General features: G+C 35.8%; 2 protein-coding genes across 16 annotated transcripts in view; one reads left to right on the plus strand and one right to left on the minus strand.

Moving 5' to 3' along the window:
• Cip2a (cellular inhibitor of PP2A) overlaps positions 1-4,187 on the minus strand; it is a 30,793-nt gene extending 26,606 nt beyond the window's left edge. Inside the window, exons 1-2 of the mRNA NM_001427687.2 lie at positions 4,040-4,187; positions 1,125-1,272 (exon numbers count right to left, since the gene is read on the minus strand). Of these exons, the coding sequence (NP_001414616.1) occupies positions 1,125-1,272; positions 4,040-4,141 (250 nt within the window). The 5' untranslated portion in view covers positions 4,142-4,187. The remainder of the gene's footprint in view (positions 1-1,124; positions 1,273-4,039) is intronic.
• A 275-nt stretch (positions 4,188-4,462) lies between these two features.
• Positions 4,463-24,531, plus strand: part of Dzip3 (DAZ interacting zinc finger protein 3) — a 70,118-nt gene continuing 50,049 nt past the window's right edge. For 9 of the 15 annotated variants that reach the window (XR_015632771.1, XR_015632772.1, XM_087576251.1 and 6 more), the window contains exons 1-5: positions 4,463-4,627; positions 15,857-15,957; positions 18,467-18,539; positions 21,249-21,404; positions 22,627-22,743. Coding sequence is in view for 9 of the 15 variants with exons in the window: in XM_087576251.1 (XP_087432377.1) it covers positions 15,926-15,957; positions 18,467-18,539; positions 21,249-21,404; positions 22,627-22,743 (378 nt within the window). In the remaining 6 variants the exon portion in view is untranslated. Of the gene's footprint in view, positions 4,628-11,940; positions 12,006-15,856; positions 15,958-18,466; positions 18,540-21,248; positions 21,405-22,626; positions 22,744-24,035; positions 24,233-24,531 lie in introns of those variants that run through there. The other 6 variants (XM_087576254.1, XM_087576253.1, XM_087576258.1 and 3 more) reach the window with 2 other exon arrangements.

Raw genomic sequence — 24,531 nt, forward strand, 5'->3', positions numbered from 1 at the left:
AATTAGAAATATACATATCAAGCCATTAACTAAGATTGCATCCCTAAAGGTAAAAAGGATAAGAAAGGCTGGGATAACAAATAAAAAACAGGGGCTGGAGAGATGGCTCAGCGGTTAAGAGCACTGACTGCTCTTCCAGAGGTCCTGAGTTCAATTCCCAGCAACCACATGGTGGCTCACAACCATCTGTAATGGCGATCTGATGCCCTCTTCTGGTGTGTCTGAAGACAGCTACATGTACTCATAAAATAAATAAAGCTTTAAAAAAAAATAAATAAAAAACACCATTTTACTCTTATCTGTGATGTATAATATGACAGCTACTTGTCAATATGCAATTATTTAAATTAAGATCAATTAGAATGAGATTCTGCTCCATAGACTTCAAATGCTAAGAAGCTTAAAGGATAATACAAAATCAGAATATTTATCATCAATAATACTTTGATTGTTCTGCTAAACAATGCAATGTCTATCTCTGCTAAAACTTGAATACTAAGCATACCTGAATATTATAACCATATATAAAAGTATCCAACACCTCTGCACACACACAAACCAACGGGGGAATGACTAATAGATGGACTTAAAATGAAACATAAAAGGAATAGAAAAGCTACTATAGTTTATCTTTAGTTCTAAGTTAAATGTAGTTTATCACAGAAGAATAACTGATTGGTAGATATGTCTTTCTAGTTGATCTCCTTAACATTGGCACTACGTTCATGTGGCTTCTGGTTGTTTTAACATTCAATAGAATGTCATTTCCCAAATGCATTCTTTTCCGTGGAACCTGAAAGTCTTTGATATATGGCAGATTCTTTGACCCAATAATTTTAAAACATGATTATTTATATGTGCCTATAATATACATGTGCCTATATATCTGCTATCTATCTATCTATCTATCTATCTATCTATCTATCTATCTATCTCTATCTATCTATCAATCATTCTGTCTGTCTGGAGGGACTTTGAGAGATCTGTAATAATAACTCTAAAAGGTTCTACAATTAATCTTTTGAATGTAAATCATTCTTTAAGAAATTCTATAATTCTATCTGGCTTTTAAAAATATTTTCATAGTCTTCCAAACTCAGAAAAAGAAACCATGAATACATTACCCAGTTGAGACAGCAAACTGATAATACTTAAGATCAGTGAAGCACTTATGTTTGGGTCTTCAAGAAGTTCTACAAGGCAGCTCAAGCATTCGCTTGGTAATATCTGCTGTGATGTAAACAGTCGTGTGAGCTTTTGTCCAGAAACTACCTATAAAACAGGAAGCAAATGTGTTAAGGGCCGGCAATTTCTATATCAATTTTCTAAAGTGTTACTTAGACCTTCTTTCCCAGTTTAGAAAATTCACACCTTTTGTTCATTCTGTGCACAAACAGAATTCTTCCTCCTGCTGAATTACCTATATTATCTATATGATATTGAACACAGGCTAAGATGTGCACTAGAACCAACTAGATTTATTATTCTGAAGTCTAGTATATTCACTCCATCTATTTTGAAAATGAAATGTGAAGCCAATGGACAGCTAATGACTGCTTTCAGGTTGAATCTAGAAGCTAGGGGATTATATAGAAATATTAGTAAAGAATATTTTAAAATGGAGCACAGATAAAAGTTTTTAATAGTTTTTACTTTTCAATCCAGTTATTTTAGTGAGGGAGATTCTCTATAACCTGGTATTTAGTCAAACAATGTTATTTTAGAATTAGACTAATGCATCATCATACTAAAGGTCACATCTCAGCAGACTGCTTCAGTAACCCTCTAATTACTAGAGTCTAATACCTCTTTCTGTATCTCACTTTTACTGTTCCATTTTCTTACCAAGATTTGCTCTGGGAGTTTCACATTACCTATTCCCTAGTAGAATGTATTGTAACATTATTTAATTAGTCTGAAAGATGGAAAAATATGTCCAAATTTTAAAAAAAAATCACACAAACTGTTAACTTATCTTGGAATCAACAATTTTCTGAACATGGTTTCTTTCATCTATTAATATTTAGCTCTCTAGAAGATAAAGACATTTTCTGTTTTAAACACGACTAGTGCCAAACATGTAACTCAACAATAGTCTAGCATGTAGTAATTAGTTAACACGAGGTTAAAAATTCAATTTCTATTAACTGAAACTAGTTTGTTTTAATGCTAATACATAGCACCTAATCTGGCCATGGCACTGACCTAAGTGCTCTATACCTGGTCTATAAGATGGGTGCTCTGACTCGATTTGTTTTTGAGCAAACTGAGGCCTACACTGATGATAAAAAAGCACAACTCAGATTTATACCCCAAAGAGTTGAATCTATTCCTTTAAAAACTAGTCACATGGTCAGTGATATGAAATACTATCATCAAATACCAGACTAGGCTAACTTTGTCCGGCCTGTCATGAATGAAATGGCTCAAATTATAGGTTTTGTGTGGCGTTATAAAGTCGCACTATGGCAGCAGCAGTTCAGAAGAATGACTAATCCTGTTCTCACAATATACATTTGTGTATCCTCAGAAACTGGTGCTGTGACATCAAAAACACAGTATTACTCTCATAAAAGGTAACTACTAAGAACTAAGGATGTACCTGGTTGGGTGATGGCAAAATCAATACATTGCAAGTAAGTAAAATGCTAGTCTTTTTGAAAACTATTTTAGCAGTGTGACATGATACTGAATGTGTGCTAGATGCCTCAGCAGATAGGTGCATGGACTGCTCTTGCGGACAACCTGACTTCGAGTAGCGGCCCCTCAAGCAGCTCACAAGTCCACCTCCAGGGAATAGAGCCTTCTGTCTTCTGAGGGTCCTGCACACACATGCACATACATCACACATACACAACGTGTTTAAAGAATATTAAAATAACAAAAAGGGGGACATAAGCCTTTATGACCTAATGGTTCTACTGGTAGGTTTATAAATGACGATTGGATTCAACCATAGTAATAAAAATGTTGGACTGGACTGCACTCATTCATAATTCTGTTCAGTCCTGAGAAAAAAATACAAACGATTTTTGGATCTGTGGAATACTTACATAATTGTACCTACACATAATATAAATAGGAGTCCTGTTAGTACATGTAACCTGAATGAATTGCCCTGATTGCTCAATACTCAGCAAAAGCAACCAAATGGACTTAGAAGATAGGCACTTGTGACAGCCATTCCCAGTTGTCATCTAGACTACATCTGGAATGAACTACAATCCAGAAATGGAGGGCACACCTGCCCAGATCTGGAGGCTGGAAGACACAGTCTTCAGAGCCAGAAATCGACATGGGATGACATGCTTTTGATATGCTTTTGATCCAGATCTTGAGGCATAGCAGCCATGAAAAGCGTAGGCCCAGATTGAGGTAAATCTCCTGAGTTCAAGGCCAGCCAGGAAAGAGCGAGTTGCAAATCCAGGTGTGATGGTACATACCTTTATGGTCTATACCTTTCACTGGAGGCCTACATAAGGACAACGGAAAATGGAAGCCTCACTCTTCTTTGCCTGCTTAACTTGCTAGTTGGAACCTACTTCTTCAGGATTCCAGTTTATACGGAAGACCAGCTGAAACAAACACTCGTGGGAGTGTACAACTATGAGATTCTCGGACTTCCCATCCACAGCTCCCCATTGTTGGGTTAGTTGGAGTGCAGACTTAAAGTCATTACAATAAATCCCCTTAATGTACGGGGATAGTCCATAAGTTCGGTGACTCTAGAGAATCCTGACTAATACAGCACCTTAAAAAGATCAGTAAAACACACACACGCACACATACAGTGATCAGCACCTTAAAAAAGATCAGTCACACACACGCACACAAACACTGCGATCGCTTGCACCCTGAAGCCTCCTAGTTCGGGTCAAGACCACAGTCCCCTCCTGGCACTCACCCGAAGCGCACAGCATCACCAGTGCAAGGACAGCGAAGCGGCTGCAGGGCTGTCCAGGGCCAGACCGCCACTAGCCAGCCCAACAATAACGGGATTACTGAAGGGGACACCCACTCGCGCCCCAAAACTCCTTACCTCCAAGTGCCTCAGAAGCTGAGTGGCGTTCGCCTCCGACTTAACGGCTTTGTACTGACTGATGCTCAGGAGCAGGGACTTCAAGCAGGCGGTGGAATCCATGCCGACGGGCTGGACTGTCAGCGACAACAGCCCAGCAGCTCGCCTCGGTATCCAGCTGTCGCCGCGCTTTTTTTGATTTTTTTAAGCTCCACCCCTCCCGCACCCGGCTGCTTCCTGTTCCGGTCGGACTCCGGAAGTCCCTGAGCTGTCTCCGGGACTGCTGCCTGTGATTGGCAGGGTGGGCCTAGGTTCAAGGCGCTGGGGTTGCGGGAAGGTGGCTGGGAGCCGCCCCCCGCCCCACCTCCGCAGCCCCCTTCGGCCGAGAGGCCGCGAGGTTTCAGCTGGAGGTCCGCGAAGACGCGGGATCTCGCGAGACACGCTAGTGCTGCTCAACCTGTGGAGGGCCTCTGGGATGCACGGGGGTCCCTGGGCCGCGCGGGCTCTGTTCCCCGGGCCTTTCCTCGGCCTTTGCGCTGCGGGGTCTGCTTTCCGTCTGTGCCTCAGCCTCAGCCCGAGACACGGTCGCTTCCCCCTAGTCTAGACACGGTGAGGAACTCAGAGCAGTATCTGTGGGGCTTAGGTTTGTCGCGGCGGGGGAGGGGCCTCAGGCTCTCCAGCACCGGTCCCTTGTGTCCACAGACGACTTGCACGGGGTGAAGCCTGTGGCGGCCCGGTTCCCGTGACAAGTTAGCCGTGGCTTTACAATACGATTTCTCAAGACTCGACAGAGAGAGAGAGAGCACCCCGGAGTTGCTCCCGAATGTGTTCATTCGCATCAGCGTTGATTTCTATAGGATAAGGGGTTTGTTCTTGTCTGGCATGATTATTTTGCACATTTCTGTGGCGTCAAAAAAAAAAAAAAAGTGACACGGTTGAGATTTTTTTTTTTAATCAAAGGTACTGTGCACGGATATATAACGAAGTGAGTCAGCAACTGGTTTAGGAGCTTAAGCTAGGTTGTGGAATATACTACATGCCCATTTGACTAAGAACGTCTGAAATGTGTGAATTTGGGAAACGCTTTTTTTTTTCTTTCTCGTTTGCATGGGTACCCTTTAAAGACGTCACCAATTTTGATATGAAGCAATAAAAGTAAAGCTAACTGATGACTGAAAATGATTGTGCTGTTGAGATGTTCACGTAAGAATTTGTAGCTAATGTATTCATTCGTGCATTCGTTCATTCCATTTTAAACAACTACATATAACGGACTAGGGATTGACTGTCACTCAGAACAAAGATGAGGATGTGCTGCCTGCAGAGAAGCAACCATCTAATAATAGTCTAAATTGAAAAGTACTGTTGTAACTCACTAATAAACGAGAAATGCATCATCAATAAAACGTAGAGCCAGTTTGCCTATAAATATTTTTGCATCTTTCTCTTTGTGTCTCATTTTACCGCTTCAATCTTTCCGTGAAGTGAAAACTAAGAGTAGTCTGTTTTACATGATAGTTTATTCAATCAATTCTTATTTGAGCTTCCACACTGGAATGGACACCGTTCTGGTCACTATATACTTAGTCTGTGGACATTGGGTTTAACAATCTAGTGATAAGACTGTAATAAGCCAAGGAGAAAAAAACAATCTAGAATAATGGTGATCAGAACAGGAAAAGAAAAGGTCAGAATAGACCTCACTGGAAAATTGTGTGCTCGCGCTCTCTCTCTCTCTCTCTCTCTCTCTCTCTCTCTCTCTCTCTCTCTCTTTCTCTCTCTCTCTTTCTCTCTCTCTCACTTTCTCTTTCTCTCTCTCTCTCTCTCTCTCTCGTGTGTTCTCTCTCGTGTGTTCTCTCGTTCTCTCTCTCTCTCTCTCTCACACACACACACACACACACACACACACACACACACACACACACACACACACACACACACACACACAGAGTCTTGAGGAAATACTTTGATGTGTGCCAGGTGGAGCTTAAATTAGTTTCACCTGTTTTTAATGGCATGGAATTAGGAAACAAAATTACCTGTAAAATTAAGCTTCATAGCTTGTATATTAATAGAACTTGCATCAATAGAATAGCAAGTGTTGATTTCTGGTTTTCTAAACCCTTGTAGACTACATTTGAAAAATGTCAACTCTTTCTCCATATTTAAATTTTTATTGATATAAAGTTATATTTATTATTCCCTCAGTCTCTTATAATTTTAGATTTCCATTTTGACTCTAGTTTCCTTTGTTCTGCTTTTGAGGACTTTATTGATTTTTACTAACTTTACAGGCACTATCTTGCATTTTGTTAATACTTTTTTTGTTCCAGAATTACCAGGGTTTTTGTTTTTGTCTTTGTTAATTATGATATACACACAGTCATTACTTGTTCTTTTTCCGTTTTGTAAAAATTGGACGTGTAGTACATTTCTATAGGTGTATGTATGAAGATATATGTGGTTTTTTTGAGATTGAATCTCATGTAGCCTAGGTGGCCTTGGACTCACTACTTACTCAGGAATGATTTTGGACTCTTCTGTATTTCCTATCTCTTGAAAGTGCTGGGATACCTAGCATGTTCTGTTATATCAGCTTATAGTGTGTTTTCAATATTTTATGTCAAGAATTTTTAAAGACACTCGCTAAAGCAATGGTCTTTTATTTTGTGTTAAAATATGTAAAATCATATTAACAAGCTAAGTATTCATCAAATATTTCAAAGGGTTTGTCTTAGTTAAGGTTTCTATTGCTCCGATGAAACACCAAGACCAAAAACTACTTGGGAGGGCAAGGATTTATTTGGCTTATGCATTTCGAATCACAGACCATTGAGGAAAACCAGATGAAGGGGCCATGGGATGGTGCTGCTTACTGGTTTGCTAATTGTGGCTTTTTCAGCCTGAGCCCTCTCACAGAAGTCACTAATTAAGAAGCTACCTTATAGGATTGTCTAGTGTCCAGTCTTTCAGAGACTCAACTGAGGTCCTTTTCACATGACTCTAGGTTGACATAAAAACTAGCCTGGACAGAGGTTGAAGTCTGTCGGGGAGTTAAGTGTTACTAGGAACAATAGAATGTTACTAGGAATACATTCTAGATGAAAGCCAGTTTACTCATTCTTCAAGGATTAGCATAAAATCCTTCCTTAAGATTTTATTACTGTCTGTGGTTTACGTTTTGCCTAGTCTCTTGAATTTATAATGCAGGAAAGAAGCATGAAAGAAATAGTGCTTGCTTAGTATTTAAAGTCCAAGTTATGGATCATTAGCTGATTTAGTTTTGTAAGAAATGAGAAGTATTGACTTCAATACTGAATAGTAACATCAAATTTTAAAATAACCAGTATTTAATATTAAATCAGTCTGAATGAAGGCACTGATTACAGTGTTTATAAACTGTAGAATTTCTAGAGTATTGTGTTATAGGGATCATTCTACAAACCAAAGACCCACTGTTCATTCATCCTTCTATCATGTACTTCTTGAATAGTTATGTAGATTCTGAGAACACAATGGTAAATTTTTTCCCAAGTAGAGTTTTTGTTTTAATTAGAGATATAGGTAGTATATGAGGCAAATAATTATGAATGATAATATGTGTTTGAGTGAAAGATGCAGAGAAGAGGGGTAGGATGGTGTAAAAGACTGAAATGTTATAAATTTTGATTGCAGTTTAGAGAGATGATTTGTAGTAAGAAACAACACAGTTAAAAAATCAGAATGATGTATTTCTTGTCTGAGTTTGGGGGTTGACTGTAGTTAGTTGGATTTAAGTTAAAGCTGCTTGATTATGTCTAGTCACTTATTTTGTGGGATTATATTATGTCAACAAGTCCATTTGGAGGTGTTGGTATTATATTAAATTTATTAATAGTTAAAGATATTTAATTGTTTTATTATGGAAAGAAATCAAAGCTTCAAGGCTAAATTCTATAGAGGTCAATAGGGATAGAAAAATTTCTTAAATCTAAACTTCAAAATAGTTAAGTATTTAGAGATTGGAGAGACATGGAAAAACCTTAAAGCTGACTAAGAGGAGGCTGCTAGAGAAAGTGCTCTGCTAATGGCCATCTTAGTTCTAAAAGAGCCTATTTACTGCTTGTTGACCACTAAAGAAGCCTTGGTTAGTAGAACAGTCCTAATGTACTTACCAGCATCTTCTGCTTTTACAACTTTTGGTGTATGCAGGATAGGTAACATTTGTTAAATGAATATTTGAGTGTTTAAGCTATGTCAGGTTACAAATGACCTTCTGACTTGCAAAACTTGCATTCTACTGGGCCAAATCTAAAATAAGGAATTATATAGTGGGTAGATATTACAAATGTTTCTTTTTAAATCTAAATTCTAAAACAAGGGGGTTATTAGTACATATCAATGGGAAATAGAACAAATGTTTCATTACCTAGGTTCCAAAACAAGGGGTTTATTCATAGGCATTAACAGCAAATACAACAAATGTTTCATTTACCTAGGTTCTAAACATTGATGGCAGAGAAATCCAGTAGCAAATGGCAGGTATTGAAGCAGGTGATTATTTAGAACCATGTCCCTGTTACAACAATAACTTTTCAAATACTGGTAGTAAACTTTACCCAAGATAGCTTTTCATCTTTTACTCAAAGCCTGTTATATGAAATTTCTAGAATATTATTCCTATTTTTTCAGAAATATTAGCCTTTATTACAAAGCCAAAGTGCTAAAAAGAAAAACAAAAAAATTATCTCTTCCATTGACATAACAGGCACATCCCCATAATGATGCTTGAACATTGATGTGTGTGTGATGCTGGTCCAGTAACATTATACTAAACTGAAAGCTGAATGATCTCTTCCTAAGACCATAGTTGCCACAGTGTCATAATGCAACACATTACACAGCAACATCATATGAAACTAGCACATACTGTTATGCATGACACAAATAAACTACTAGTGATTCATGTGTTTACTGATCCATACTTTTTTCATTACCATTAGTATTCATAATAAAAAAAGCTTAATAGTATGTGCCATGTAAAACCGGAGTATCATCATATATCTGTTATTTACGAAATCATATTGAGGCCATATTGTGTATTGATGATCTTTTACCATGTTCGTGCAACAACAGTGGAATAACTTAATACATATATCTAGTATCCCTTTTAATAAGAGTTATATGACTATTCTGTTTCCTTTACCAACTGTGAATTATTAAAATTTAGCTATCCTTATTGGTCAAGCCATAAAACTCACTTTTCACTTTTGAAATGTAGTTATGACTTTTCTTCCCATACATTTTACAGAATTCAAATCTGTGTTAAGAGTAGAGGTCTTGACGATTTGAATAAGTGTTTCCCCCATCTTCATATCAAATTTTATATATTACAATCCAAATATTGCCTTGACTTTTTGTTTCACACAATTAACACAAATTTTTAAAGATACAAGAGACGAACATGTCAGAGTATAATAATCATTTTAAAACTTTTTAAGACCTGCTTCTTTGAATAGAGTAAAATTTCTAGTTAAGTTTATGAAATGAGTAGGTTCTTATTTTGTGAATGAAAGCAAGAAGATTTTTTAAGCAAGCAGTGGATATGTCAACTATATAGACAAATTCTAGGAATAGTAAAATTTTAGGTTTTTTTCTTATTCATTTTATGTAAGCTTAATACCTACATATAATTAACAGGTTAATTGATTTTAATATTTTCAGTATGTTCTCAAGCTTTTAGTGCTTTAGGGATGTATGATCAAATAAAATTTTTATTTCTTTTTTAAAACTAGTTAACTTTGAGAGTTCATTCAGATAGGTTTGAATTATTCATTCCAGTACCACAGGTAGTATTTGGCACTAAGTGTTCTGATTTACTTCTTAATAAGAAAAATGCCTAGCAAAGGTGAATATGACTAGTTCACTATGAAATATTATATATAATTAATTATATTTGTATATTATTTGCTGGACAATAATAGCTCATATACTTTTGTTTCTGATTGTGTATGTGCAGACTTAGCTGAATTCAATCTGCATACTTAGCTTATATAAAGTCTGGTATGTCTAGAAGTCATGGAGAATAGTGGAAGGAACATGGATTTTGCATTTCAATTTTCTTACATGGTGGAGCAAGTAGGAGGTAGATGGAAGGTAGGTCTTGTTATAGATAGAAAGAAAGCCAAGTGCATGAGGGTCTGTCACTCCTTTGATTGTTGCTGTCTTTTCCTTTGTTATATCTTATTTCCCTTTGGTCACTATTATCTAACTATAACGACACTCTATTTTTCATTTGCTCTATCCATTGCTTCCCATCTATATATGTGAACAACATGCTTTTGGTAGAGCTATTTATAAGTATTTTAAACTGAGGAGTAGGTAAATAGACAGGTTTTTTTTCCCCATGACATCTTAACCTATATATCTATTATAGGTATATTACAAATACTAAAATTAAATATTCCTATCATGTAGATGCTGTGATCAGAATATAAAATATCCCCATAGGCTCATGTATCCCTTCACCTCTTCATCCCCAGCTGGTGGCGCCGTTTGGGAAGGCTATGGAATAAAGGAGATAAAGCTTTGCTGGAAGAGGTGGCTGACTGAGTACAGGCCTTGACATTTTATTGCCCCCATTTCCTATTCACTGTTTCCTGACTGCAGATGCCGTGTGACTGGGTAGCAGCCTTCTGATTCTAAATGTCCTACCTTCCCTGCCATGATGGAATGTATCTCTTCAAGCTGTAAGCTAGAATAAACTTTAAATTGCTTTTTGTCCAATACTTTATTTTGCTACGAAAAAGGTAATTCAATAGATTTGACTATGTAAGTGCAGAATCAACTGGCTATCTTTAAATAGAATAAAAGATGTTTATAACTCAGATCTGTTTGTATTTGCCTATAATTTCAACAGATTCTTGGGAATCTGAGATTAAAATCATCTCTGGTTATATAACAAGATATGGTTTTCAAAGAAAATGAACAAAAAACAGATGTAGTTTGAATTTTTTCCCTTCTAAAGAAGTTGGCAGGCTGCAACCTAGTACTAAAGCTGACTGCGGTAACATCTTCACTCTGGTGGAATCTTTTTTTTGGGGGGGGGGGGTGAGCTGAGGCACTCTGGTGGAATCTTGACTCTGGAATTGTAGCCTAAGGAACTGAGGAAATTTCAGTTGCCCTATAGGAAACCAGCCTGTCGTTCTTCATTGAAGTAGTCTAAGCAAAAGGAATTTACCACATTAAGAACCACTAAGAATCTCTGCTGGTGTTTTCCCAGCATACTTAATCAATATTACAATACTTCAATATTTTTGTAAGGAATTCCCATCACTAAACGTCTTAATTGCCCTTAGCAAGTTTTCCATTGTCACTCTACTTTTTAAATTTTTTAGGGAAAAAAAACCTTTCTGAGTTGTCAGGCTGAACTTCCAGCTTGAGAGCCTCTTGCTATAGCCTCCTGAGTCTCTGGGATTATAGGCCTGTTCCACCGGGTTCGACTTTGAATTTTTAAGTAGCTATCACTTCTCGTGTCTGAGGAGTTTTAGTTTTTTCCTTTGGTAAAATTAAGCAAAATTAACAACCTAGCAGTGTCAGAATCTCCTTGTCAACAGACTCATAAACTTCCAGAGTATGTTTAAAGCTGGCATAAACTATTGAAATATTAATAAGTTGTCTATTCAAGGTTGTTTAAGGCAGCATTTCTATAATAGCAAAATTCTTCAGTGTCAAACTCAGAACAAGAGACGTTATAAGCAGTACTCTCGTAAAAAATGATACACTGGCTCAGAGGATAATAGATGTTTGTGTTTTGATAGGAAAATGGGAAGGGCTAAAGAATGAGTCTTACATTGCAGTTTATACCATATATAATATATGTGAAAAGCAATTTTTGTCTCATTTCTTAAATTTCACTATTACCATTGCTTCCTATACAATAGTGCTTTCCTATCACAGAAGAATGGAGGAAACATGAACTAATTTTGCCGTGCACCTAAACAGTGAAGTAAGGACGATGTTGATTATGATTTATGGTAGTGAAAATGGTTGTAGCAGAAACGTGTTTTATAGGGCCAAATATTTTTACAACATCATAAAGTACAGGTTTCATTATTTCCATTTTCAGATAAACAGACATACAGAATATTTTTTAATTTCAGATAAAGCTGGATAACTACTATGCTTAAGAGAGCACATCTGTGTATCGCAAAGTGGGTCCAAGGAGATAATTTGTCATTTCACTTTCTTCCAGACGTGTTATTTATTATCTGTACTTGTATAAATGTCATAATTAGAATGATCTTATTTTTCTTCCTGAGGACAAACTATTTCTATGTCAACTACTTAAGCTTCTTAGCACAATATATTCATTTAATTTAATCATTCTCAATCCAGCATAGTTTTGTGTTCCAGAGGATGAGATTTTGAAGTAGATTGGTTGACAATATGGGCTGACAGGAGGCAGTTAAGTTTACAAATGAAAAATTCTTAATAAAATTTTCTCCTAAATTGCTTTATTTTGAAGCCACTAGCATTGAGATGTGCGAAGTCTGCTTTAATTGTTCTCTATCCTGATAAGTTTTCCACCTGCATTCTGTAAGAGCCAGCGTGGGGAGGTAGAGAACTTGGGGGCCTTTGCACACCCTCTGAAGTGGGATCTTAATGAAAATTAGTCTACAGCTTGGGTAGGTAACTTAGTCAAGATGAATATTTGAGTGCACTTTTACAAAGACAATGTAGGGGAAGTGACAAGTGCTATAACTTAAATATTTAAAGTATAAATAGTATAAATAGTTGTCTACTTTAATGTGGCTAATTAAGGCCTTAAAAATGGGAACCAAAGCCACTTTTACAAATGAATAAAGGAGTTTGGTATAATATCTGTAAATAAAAATGAGGGTTGAGAGTCTGTGGAAATAAGAAAGGCATTTTACTGATAAAGTTAACATTTGTTCTTCTGCCAGTGAAAAGCAGCCTGTGCATAAAACCATTGATGGCTGAGGTGTGCAGTAAATTGGGAGTACACTTTAGCTTACCTTCCAGTCAAGCAGGAGGCTGAAAAGTTCTGCCAAAAAGCAGTCTCAGTTGTGGGAAGACACTGTCCTTCCTACGATAGGAAAATATTGAAATGAATGTATTGGAGAATCTGGATATCATCCTTTCTCCTATGTTAATCCTGACTTTAAGGGTTTCTTCTGACATTTTCTAGAAAGTTAAATATCTCTGCTTATTATAGTAGGACACTGGTAATATTGCAGTCTAGGCTGCTTCCTTTTGGTTGCTAGGCACTTACGCCTTCCCAGCAGAGGCTGCAAAATGTGTTTGCTGCTGTTACCTGCACTTACCTTCTCAACATTGATAATCTGCTCTCTGGGAAGTTTCCCCATACAGATTGTCTCATGTTGCATTTTAATCAGGCAGAAGAGCTACCAGCCTTTCTTAAATTCAGCATATAAATGTCTTTTGGTTTACAAATTCTCACCCTTTTTCATCTTAGTACAGACGGCTTAGAGAGGATTTCTGCCTTCTACCTTGTAACTAAAAGATTCTCCTCCCTCTTTACATAAATCTTTCCTATGATCTCCACAGTTACTAATTAAAGGAGACCTTACTAATCTTGAGTGTATCAAATATGCTGTTTGAGAAAATACCTACCTAGTTACTGAAATAAAGTGTTCTAATGCAACAGATGAGGCACTATCATGTCTGGTGCTTTGTAGGAAAGAAATGGAGATCTGTTGTATTTGTATTGGTGTTTTTCACTTCCCTTTCTTTTTTTCATTATATCTTCTTGTTCTGAGCATCTAGGAACAGCTTACATTTACATGCTATGTTGATTCTGAGTTTACCAATGGGATCAGAAAAGGAAAGCCAGCCTACCAGAGGGTCCTGAATCTAAAGTCATGGACAACTCATGAAAGAGATAGAGTGGGACTAATTTTAGAAAAGTTGTTCTTGGAATAGAGCTAACTAAATAGTCAAAAATACACTTTAGTCTCGTATTGTTTCATTCATATTGTCTGCAAATTTTTGCTCTTTCAAGAATCATCCACAAAGAGCTGGGCATTGTAGCATACATCTTTAATGCCAGCACTTTGGAGGCAGAGTCATGTGAATCTGACTTTGAGGCCAACGTGCTCTATGTAGTGAGTTCTAGGACTACAGAGTGAGACTGTCTTTAAAACGGAAGAGAGTGGAGAAAGATCTACAAAAATTCTTTGATGTTTGAGCTAGAGAATGAATATACAAGAATGTATCACATCTCACCTCTTATGGAACTGTATATTATGATCTTGGAAGAAAAGTGGCTGTGTAGCATTTTTATAGTAAAAAGAAAAAATTCAATACCGTTAGAATTATAATTTAGCAGGAACTGATACTCCTCTATGGGAAGCCATTTAACAATGTGCATCAGTTAACTCAATGATGTGTCTTTTCATCTAGCAATTCTGCTGTGAAGTTAATATAGCAAGAGGGTTATGGACCAAGAAAATGGTCAAGGAAACCATAATCAAACATTGTGTAGTACTGCAGGCTTTCAGTCACAGTGTAGCATGTGCTTTCTACTACCCCACTTTAATCTGCAGGCAGAACATACTTCCAACCACCATCCTAGTTCCCTTGGATCTATGAATGAAAGATGCACACAGGCACACTAGCTTATTGTTAATATGCTTTTTAGCTCAGTGACGGGGCACTTCTTAGCCTCCCGGCTAATGTGCCTTTACCTTACTCTCAGTTCAGTACCTTGAATTCTGCCCTCACCTTAGTTACTCAGTTACTTTTAGTCCTAGCTCAACACTTCTGCATCGTCCCTCAACTTAGTTGCCCCGTTACCTTCTCCTTGCTCAATACCCTAAATCTGCCCTCAGTTTAGTTGCATTTCTAATCTCCTGCCTGCTACCCTAGGCCCAGTCAGGGAAGCAGCCAATGGCCACTCTACCTGAGATCTCACAGGGCAGGTGCCTCTCTCTCCCTCTGAAACATGGCAAATTCTCTTTTCTCTTCCTGAGAACCTGGAGGTCCTGCCTCTTCCACCCAGCCATTGGCCACTAGCATCTTTATTGATTGATCAAAAACCAATTGGAGAACAGGACCTTTAGCATTCACACTCAGATTCCCAATCAAAGCATCAGAACCACTTCCTACGCATGGGACATCATAATGCCTGTACTACATAATGAGCTCAAAGCTAACCTGAGTAGCTTTGTGAGATCTTAAATCATCTCCATGAGTATTTAAATAGTACAAATTGGTCTTGATGAGTTTATATATACGTGCATGCGTACGTGTGCGTGTGCGTGTGCGTGTGTGTGTGTGTGTGTGTGTGTGTAATGTGTGTATATACTAGTATCCACATACATTTATCATCAAAGTTAGATAAGTAGAGAAGGAAGAGTGATTTGGGAATATTTAGGAAATAAATTTGATCAAAGAGTGCTGTGCAATATTATCAAAGAAGTAATAGAAATTTAAAAAGTGAAATAATAGGGGTAGAGAATAGAACTTGAATGGTAATGCACTTGTCTAGTATGCATGGGGCTCTAAGCATATTTCCTAGTACTAGAAAAACAATGAATGACTATAATATTGGAAACTAAAATAGCATAAAAGATGGTTTTGACATTAAATTCAGTTCTGCTGAAGAATAGATAATTTCAATATAATTATAGATTGCTAAAATATTCCTATGCCTAGAAAAAAATGTAAATTCTAGATGGTGATTATATTTAGGTATTGACCCTATATTATTATTTTATGGAAACATTGAAAAATTTTACAAATAGTTGAATACTGGTCTATATAGTGGAAAAAAACTTTGTATTTTTCTATTAAAAATATTATTTTTTCTTACAGCTTTAATGGCCATAGCAAAAGTCAGTTTGCAAGCATTGGAATAAATCTTGAAAAGAAACATTGTGCAACATGGATCCTCTAACAGAAGAATATTTTGTAAGGTAAAGAATGGGTTACTGCTACAAAGCTATGTTTGTTATATTCCAAAAGACGATATAGCACTAGGCTTTTCTCCGTAAACTTTGAAAACTATTGTGAAATAATGCCACTAAGCTTCGGGGCAACTTAGCAACTTTGATTGGAGGGAATTGTAGACTCAGTGAAATTCAGTTTTCAGAAGAGATCTTTAATGTCCCCTAGCTAAAGATCTAAGGACCAAATAGTGTGCCCTACTTGGGGACTTTTTTATTTTTAAAGATAAAAAGTCATCATTTTGAAAAAAAAATAGTTTGACTGTTTTACTTGCTGTGTACTAATTGTAGATTTGTACTTTCCTGATAGGGATTTTTGTGTAAAGGAGATGAGGATTAATTGGGGTATGTACTTATTTTTACTGTGGAACCTGGAGAAAATATAGGAGCTAATGATAATTGCATTAGAAGCTCTTAAGTGGGTGTCTTAGTTATGATTTTTATTGCTGCAGTGAAGCCCCAGGACCAGAAAGGAAGTCAGGGAGGAAAGGGCTTGTTTGGCTTATGCTTCTATACCATTCTTCATTACTGAAGAGGTCAGCACAGGACCTCAGGCAGGGCAGAAACCTGGAGGCAGGAGCTGACGCAGAAGCTGTGGAGGAATGCTGCTTGCTGGTTTCCTTCCCATGGCTTGCTTACCCTGCTTTCTTATTGAACCCAAGACCAACAGCCCAGGGATTCCATCAGTCCCTCCCCATCAATCACTAATTAACAAATGTCTTGTCTCTAGATCTTATAGAGACATTTTCTTTATTAAGGTTCCCTCTTTTCAGATAACTGTAGTTTGTATGTCAAAATAATGTAAGACTAGTCAGCACAGCCAGCTTTGGGCTTCTAGATGTTTCCAAGCTGACACAGTTGATTTTAATATGTATCTGGGAGTGATAACTATTGTTTTAAAGAGTGGTCATGAAAGTGTTAGCCGATATTTGTTGGAGGACATATTGTGTTCCCGCAGGTCTTGAAAAGCTTCAGAATACTACTGCATTCATTCCCAGATAATATGAGCTTATTAGGCAGCTAGGAAATTAAAGAAAAGTTAATTGATTTAGTTACTTAAATTATGTTTTCTCTTACCCATGACATGGTAAGTGTACTGAGAGCCATATTTTGAAATATTTCTATAGTTTTTCTTGTTTCCTCAGATGAAATCATATTATATAATAAATGAAAAATGATTGTCAGATGCACACATAAAGTAATGATATTTTATAAAGTATAAATTCTGTATAAATCAGTGTTTCTCAATATTGTATGTGCTGACTCTACCAAATTAGTAAGAGCACAGAAATCATGTATGATCCTATGTTAGAGTTCCTATGTAATGCTACTAGTAGTTTTATAAATCTTTTAGATCATTGTAGAATACTGCATATGTTAATACTGAAGTCAGTATTAAAAGGAAAAGCTGTCAAGGTATTGCTTATTACCAAAGCAAGTTAAGATTTCTCAATGTGATAGTTTCCATAAATTAACATGTTTTGAAAAACTGGGCAATTTTAAGTTTAGAAGCTCTTAAATGAAAAAATTGAGATTATCTATATATCTTTCTAATTGTGGCATTATGGCATATACCTGTTATTTGTTTGTTTTAATTTTTGTTTATTTTATTTTTGAGAGAGAGAATGAGAATGCAAAGTTGGGTGGGTAGGAAAATGGGGAGGAACTGGGAGAAGGAAATACATTGAGTAAAATTAAAAGAGGAAAAAACATTCTAACAAAACATGTGTTTTTGTTTGTGTATATACACATGCATATATATTCAAATGTGCATTACACACACACACCTTCTAGCCATTTTTATGTTTTTATTTTCATACATCCACACAGAGAAAGAAAATCCTCTTTTTAAAAGACCTCTTCACCTTGCTATAATGCTATAAGCTTGTGTGTATGGTCTGTGAGTGTCTGTGGTCTGTATGTGTGAGGGTGTGCACTCAGGCCTTCAGAAGAGTGAAAAGATGGAGATCAGTGTCAGGTGGCTTCCTTACCACTGTCCTACCTACATTTTGAGGCAGCATTTCTCACTGAGCATGGAGTTCCTCTTTCTATTCTGCAGGCACACTCCTATAACTCCAGTGCTGCTATGGTGGGGACTGTGCTGCCGTGCCTGACTTTTTCACTTGAGTAATGGGAATCCAGTCTTAGGGCCTCAATCTTGCTGAGCAAGCATATTACCCACTGACCCACTTCCTCAGTTCTGTTAATATATATTTTTGTCTGTTGTGCATTTGGTAGATGTACAGAGTTAATTATATCAGTTTGGTGGTTTCTCTACCATCATTAAGCAAAGGCTTGGCATAACTTTTCTCCAACTTGAGCCTCTGAAGAGATGTGGTACCCATTCCCATTTCAGGCTTTATTGCACATTTGTGATACTTTTGAAACTTTGAGATAGTGACTCAATTCCTTGATTCTTTACTGCTACCATTGTGATCATTGTGAGGACATGCTTGAAATATATACTTTTCTTTTACAGTGGAAACCCTGGTGTGGAAGAACAGACCAAGGAAGAAACTGAAAATAATTCAGAGAAGCCAGTCAGTCAGCTGGTAAGAAAAATTAATTATTTAGTAAGTTAGGACTGAGTTGATTCATTTGCATGTAAATTTATAATACAAACACTAGTTGTAAAATTTTTAGAAAGTCACTTTCTGAAAAAGTATTTATTTTTTTTTTTTAGTTAAGTTTTTTTGGGGTTATTGCTGCTGTATGTAAAGGATATGCTCATTGCCATGAGAAGTTGAAATCTATTGAAAATTGAACTGACTCACCCAGAAAATATTAACAGTCAGGCTTCATTTGTTAATGTTTTTTCTTTGCAATAATGTGGATGAAGCCATATTAGGCAAGTACTATATATCCTCCTAACCTCATTTATCTATGAAAAGGAATATTCAAACAAAATTAATATATTTATATATATCATATATATGTATATATGTATGAAGGAAAATACATATTCAGAATTTTTTATCAAAAAGTTTTGATTTATTTTTGAAACTAATTTTTATTTTTACTATTTATACTGTTAGAGCTTCTAAGTATATGTAAATGAAAGATAAGATAGTGAGTCTGAGTTATAAATTAATTTAATACTTTTATTGATGATGAGGGGCCGGAGAGATGGCTTAATGGTTCTAACAGTTGATGTTCTGCAGAGTGCATAGTTCTAGTTCCCAACACCCACGTAACAATTCAGTTATTTGTAACTTCAGTTCTAGAATATCTCATGCCTAGTTTTTGCCTCTATGCATACTCAAGCACACATACATTGGTACCCATACATACATGTAGGGAAAATATGCATAATTTTTGTCTACATTGGTTATAAACCTAGCTTTTTTTTTAACAGTTCAGCTATTTCTCCAGTAAAGGTTTTAAATTAAAAAAATAAAATTTATCAATGATGAATATAAATATAGATGATTAAAATATTTATATGAATATGTTATATTCAATGAGATTGAAGAAAAATTTGTTTTATTAGTATAATTTTACTTCTCATAGAGTTTTATCCCTTTAAGTTTTCCTTACTGATTGATACCACATGCTTATACACAACTTCAATGGTTTTGAAATAACATATGAGGAAAATAAAAGAACTATATTAAGATGAATTTATTACTAGAAAATATTTCAGAATAGTTATAATGTGTTCCAGTATACACAGACTATACAGTTGAGCACAAACAGGATCCAGAGAAAACATTTCTAAATAAATATTAGGATTATGAAAGTAAGAAAAGGTAGATACTTTGTCTTAGTTACTTTGTTATTTTTGGGATAAGACACTGTAACAAAGGCAACTTAAAGAGGAAGGCATTTAATGAAGCTAGAGTTTCAGAAGTGAGTTTATGAGGGTAATGGCAGGGAGTGTGACAGCAGGCGGGTAGGCGTGGCACAAGAACAGGAGCTGAGAGCTCACATCCTCAGACACAGACAGGTAGCAGAGAGTGGCACACCACCTCCAATAAGGCTACACCTCCTATTCTTCTCATTCAAAATACATACACTTCACTCTCAACTTGAGTTAGATGTTAAATTTTCTTAAAATGAATTAGGTGTATAATATTTGATAGCAAATTTTAAAATGTTAAAACTGCAATACAGTATAAACATTTAGCATCCTTGAATCTATGACTTCCTTAAGTATTCATGCCATAATCATGTCTGTGTGTAAATTTGTTAACCATGTCAAATTCTTCAGTAACTTTAATATAGAATTGATTTTTAATTTGATATACATATACTACAGGTAATTATCATTCCTTGTAAGATATTTAAATCTACTATGGGGGCTTTTAAAGCTTTTTGAAAACTTTCAAGTGAACAGATTCTGTAATAAGTATTTGCACACTTTTCAAAGAGATTTGAAATACTTTTAATCTTATTTAAAAACAATTTTGGGCATAATTGTCATGTGCAAGATACTGTGCAATATAAGATATATAAGTTCTTTAAAATGGCTGGCAATGGAACAATAATTTTGAGACTCAGCTCTAGAGGAGAAGTATAGAGAGTACAGTACAGTATGCAGTTGGCTCTATTAGTTCTTAATTGCATTTCTGTCTAATGATTACTCTGTTATGTACCCAAGAATCAACCGTTCCACATTTGGGCATTTTCAGTGACTCAAGCTCTGTAGGTCTGTAGTAAGCTGTGTGTTCTGATTTTCTGACACTAACAGTGACACCATAGTCTTAAAGCTTCTCTGCTGAGGAGGGGCTGTCATCTATCAGTTGTGTCCCTTTGTCTTTCTCTGTTGTTCTGTGGCCCTCCACAGCTAATGTTAGTAGGTAGTCTGTGAGGGTTTGACTCTTTACGTATCAATCAGCCATTAATGATGGCTATATTAAGTCTTTAAAAATTAATTATTTAAACCTCAAGGTTTATTGATAATTGCTCAGTTCTGATTGAGTTGAAGTAAATCATTCTATTTCTGTTTTTAATTTAAAGTCTTGCAACTTAATTCATTTCAAATTACTATGAGTCTAGAAGCTGAACGATCAGCCATACCACATAAAATATGATGTTTTCCTATTACAGTGTAGAATAATCTACATAAGGTTTTTGAGCAGAGACTGTCTTATTCCTACATTTTATGGTTTGATCACACACACACACACACACACACACACACACACACACACACACACACACACAAAAGAACTTTACCTCTTTAAAATTACTTTTAGTGATTTTATCACTAGAATAAATGAAACTGTATTAAGTAATTTAATAAATTAAATGTCTTGTAGGACAAACAGAAAACGGATATATCTACTGTCCCTGAGCCTGTTAACCCACTGGTAGAAGTAAAGAAGGTATTAAAGGCAATCAGTGCTCTTCCCAAAGGTGTGTTCCCTAACATTGAAAAGTTCATACAAGAAGACTTCTCCTTCCATACTGTGCAGGTAACATCATCATTTCTCTTTAGTGACGATGTATACTTTTCTTCATATGACTTTTAAAGCTATAATCAAAGTCATAAATCTCTATCTGATGGTTAGAAAAGGTTTTGCTGTCAACCTGGACTATAGACTTGTTAACAAAAATTTAAAAGTCATTATGTTAGTAGTAGTAAACTGTGAAATTTAGTGTTTATTTTGATTCAACAGTAACATAAATATGTCTCTCCCGGCCAGGGACTACTTTTGATATTGTTTTCATAGTTTAAAAAATATTGACTTTTTAAAAAATGTATTTATTAATAAAGTTTATTCCATACAGAATATATATATTGGGGCATTTTAAACACTTCATCTTTTGACCACTTTTCACCTGAGAAGTTTTTACATGATCTGGATATATAATATGCAAATCATATAGTTACTACTAATAAAACATAAATTTATTCGGTATAAATGTAATTTGACATTTATTAAAAATAGTAGTAAGTTTGCATACTAATAAGCTAGATGTTCATTTTAATACCAAGAATTAAATCTTGACTGAATATTTGCTATTATACAGTATAGTGAAATTTTCTATAGTCAAAAACAATACACATATTAATCTCTTTTGGTTTTGGGGGGTGTTTTGTTTCTAAGAGAAGATCTTACTATTTAGTCCCAGCTGTCCTGCAGCTCCCTTTGTAGACCAGACTGTCTCCAGCTCCAGAGGTTTGCCTGCCTCAACTTCCCCATGTTGTAGTTAAAGCCATGCAGTCCATGCCTGGCTGTGTATTTGATTTTAAAGTTAGCAATGTTAAATTGCTGATAGAAAATAGATACAGACAACTGAGCCTATCGGTATTCTGTCCATACCAGAAGCACAACCAAAGAATAGGGTGCTAACCTTAGCCCTCTTTCCTGTCTCAGCCTGCAAGGCTGTTGCTCTAGGTGCAAAGCTGCTGAAAGCTCTATCTCAGAGAAAGAAACATTGTTTGTGTGCTACAAAGTGGGAGGGATTAGAAGACAGTGGGATCCATGGGGGTGGGGGAGACTGTTAAGGAAATACCTACTGAGGAGATTAATTATATCGGTTAATAATCAGCTTTATAAAAATATGTAAATAATATATATCACTAAGGTAATTAAAAATCTGTTTTCAATAGGGTTTATACATTTTTCTTTTTATATTATGTATTTAGAAATCCTAATTTACAAAAATTATCATTTCAATTACTCTTCACAGAGGGAAGTTACAACTAATAGCCAAACTGGGGAAGAAATTGCTCCTGCTTTAACATTACATGTTTTGATAACACAACTGGAAACAGCACTTAGAAACATTCAAGCTTCTAATTATACGGTGAGTGTTTTGCATTGAGTGTTTTAAATCATGGGCTTGTGTAACATTTTCTTTATTGAGAAGAGATCAGCATGTGCCTATTTCTACTTTTCTTAGATTAAAAGACACTTGAACTAATGGGACTGGATATTCCAGTTCATAAACAGTCATAAGCTTCAGAAAATCATTTAGATACAGAAAAACAGCTATGTAAAGAGCCAAAAATGTTGAACAGAGAATAGAATGATGGTAATCAGGATAGGGTGGAAGAGAAGACTTGAGAGATGTTGGTCCAAAAATATGAAATTTCAGTTAGATGGGAGGAAAAATGTTCTAGAGAACTAATAAACCTTATTATGATTCTAGTTAATAGCAATGTATTATATTTTTAAGATTGAGAGTAGACTAAACATTTTTACTACAAAAATGATAAATATATAAGGCCCTTCATGTATAAATAAATGATCTTGATTTAGTCATTCATTGAACCAGACATTGAAATTCATAGAGTTCACAGCTAGAAAGCATTGATGATTATTTTTCTCCTCCAGTAGTGTGCATAACACCTCCCAGCACTGTGAAAGCTAGCCAGTGGCGATGAAGGTTCTAGGTCAATACCATGTTCTGTCACTCAATTATATGGTGTCTTCAGCATATATATGTATATATATATATTTCTATCTAATTCAAATGTTATATATTATAAAAATATGTACATTTATCCATTAAAAAAAGAAAAATTCTGAATCCCTCCTTTCTCCCACTCTCCTACTTATTTGCCTCACTTATGCTATTCTTCTGTGTCTGCAGGACACTATTTCCTTTTATACATCCACTACCTTCATTTCTCACACTCCTTCTGCTCTGCTCACAAAGGTCTTGAGTCTTAGGAGAAGGGAATGTCCCATTTAGGGCTGAACATTCCATAGTCTCTTATTCGTAACACTTTGGCCAATTGTAGATCTTCATGCTAGTTATTGTCTATTGCAAATAGAAGTTTCTCTGATTATGGTTGAGAAATACATTAATTTATTATTTTAACGATGCCAGTAGGAGTCGGCTTAATACTGTGTCCATTTAGGAGCATAAAAGTAAGGGCTCGTGACTGTCCAGCTACAGGTTCTTGGCCTAACAGTAATATCGTAGGTGGATTTTATCTTGTGGAACAGGACTTAAATACAATTGGAAAGTTGTTGGTTATTCATGAGATGTTTGTGTCAAAATTGCACCAGTGGGTATGTCTTGCCAGACCAGACATTGAAATTCATAGAGTTCACAGCTAGAAAGCATTGATGATTATTTTTCTCCTCCAGTAGTGTGCATAACACCTCCCAGCACTGTGAAAGCTAGCCAGTGGCGATGAAGGTTCTAGGTCAATACCATGTTCTGTCACTCAATTATATGGTGTCTTCAGCAATACTGTAAAGTTCTGAAAAATAACCAGTAGCAATGGCAATGCCTGTATTTGTTGAGTGTCTACAGGAACTCATTGGTCAGCAACATGAAAGAGGTAACCCATTATTGACCCTGGACTTTCACTTGTTATCCTATAAGGATTTTTGATAACCAGAATATTATATAATTAAAGTGAGAAAGCTTATTTAAAGTCATGATTGTTATGACTTTTAATTAAATGTGGTTTTATCTTCTTTGATCAGATTTCTTTGAAATTTTATTTGATAATCAAATTTTTATCAAATAAAAATGACACACTTCTCTGTGATTATTAGCAAATGATGGGTAATAAAATGAAAATTTGTACCATTTTAATAATTATTAAATAATTCAAGAATTTTCAGTTAACCCTGG

The sequence above is a fragment of the Rattus norvegicus genome, chromosome 11, assembly GCF_021556685.1.
Source record: "Rattus norvegicus strain SHRSP/BbbUtx chromosome 11, alternate assembly SHRSP_T2T, whole genome shotgun sequence".
Lineage (NCBI taxonomy): Eukaryota > Metazoa > Chordata > Mammalia > Rodentia > Muridae > Rattus > Rattus norvegicus.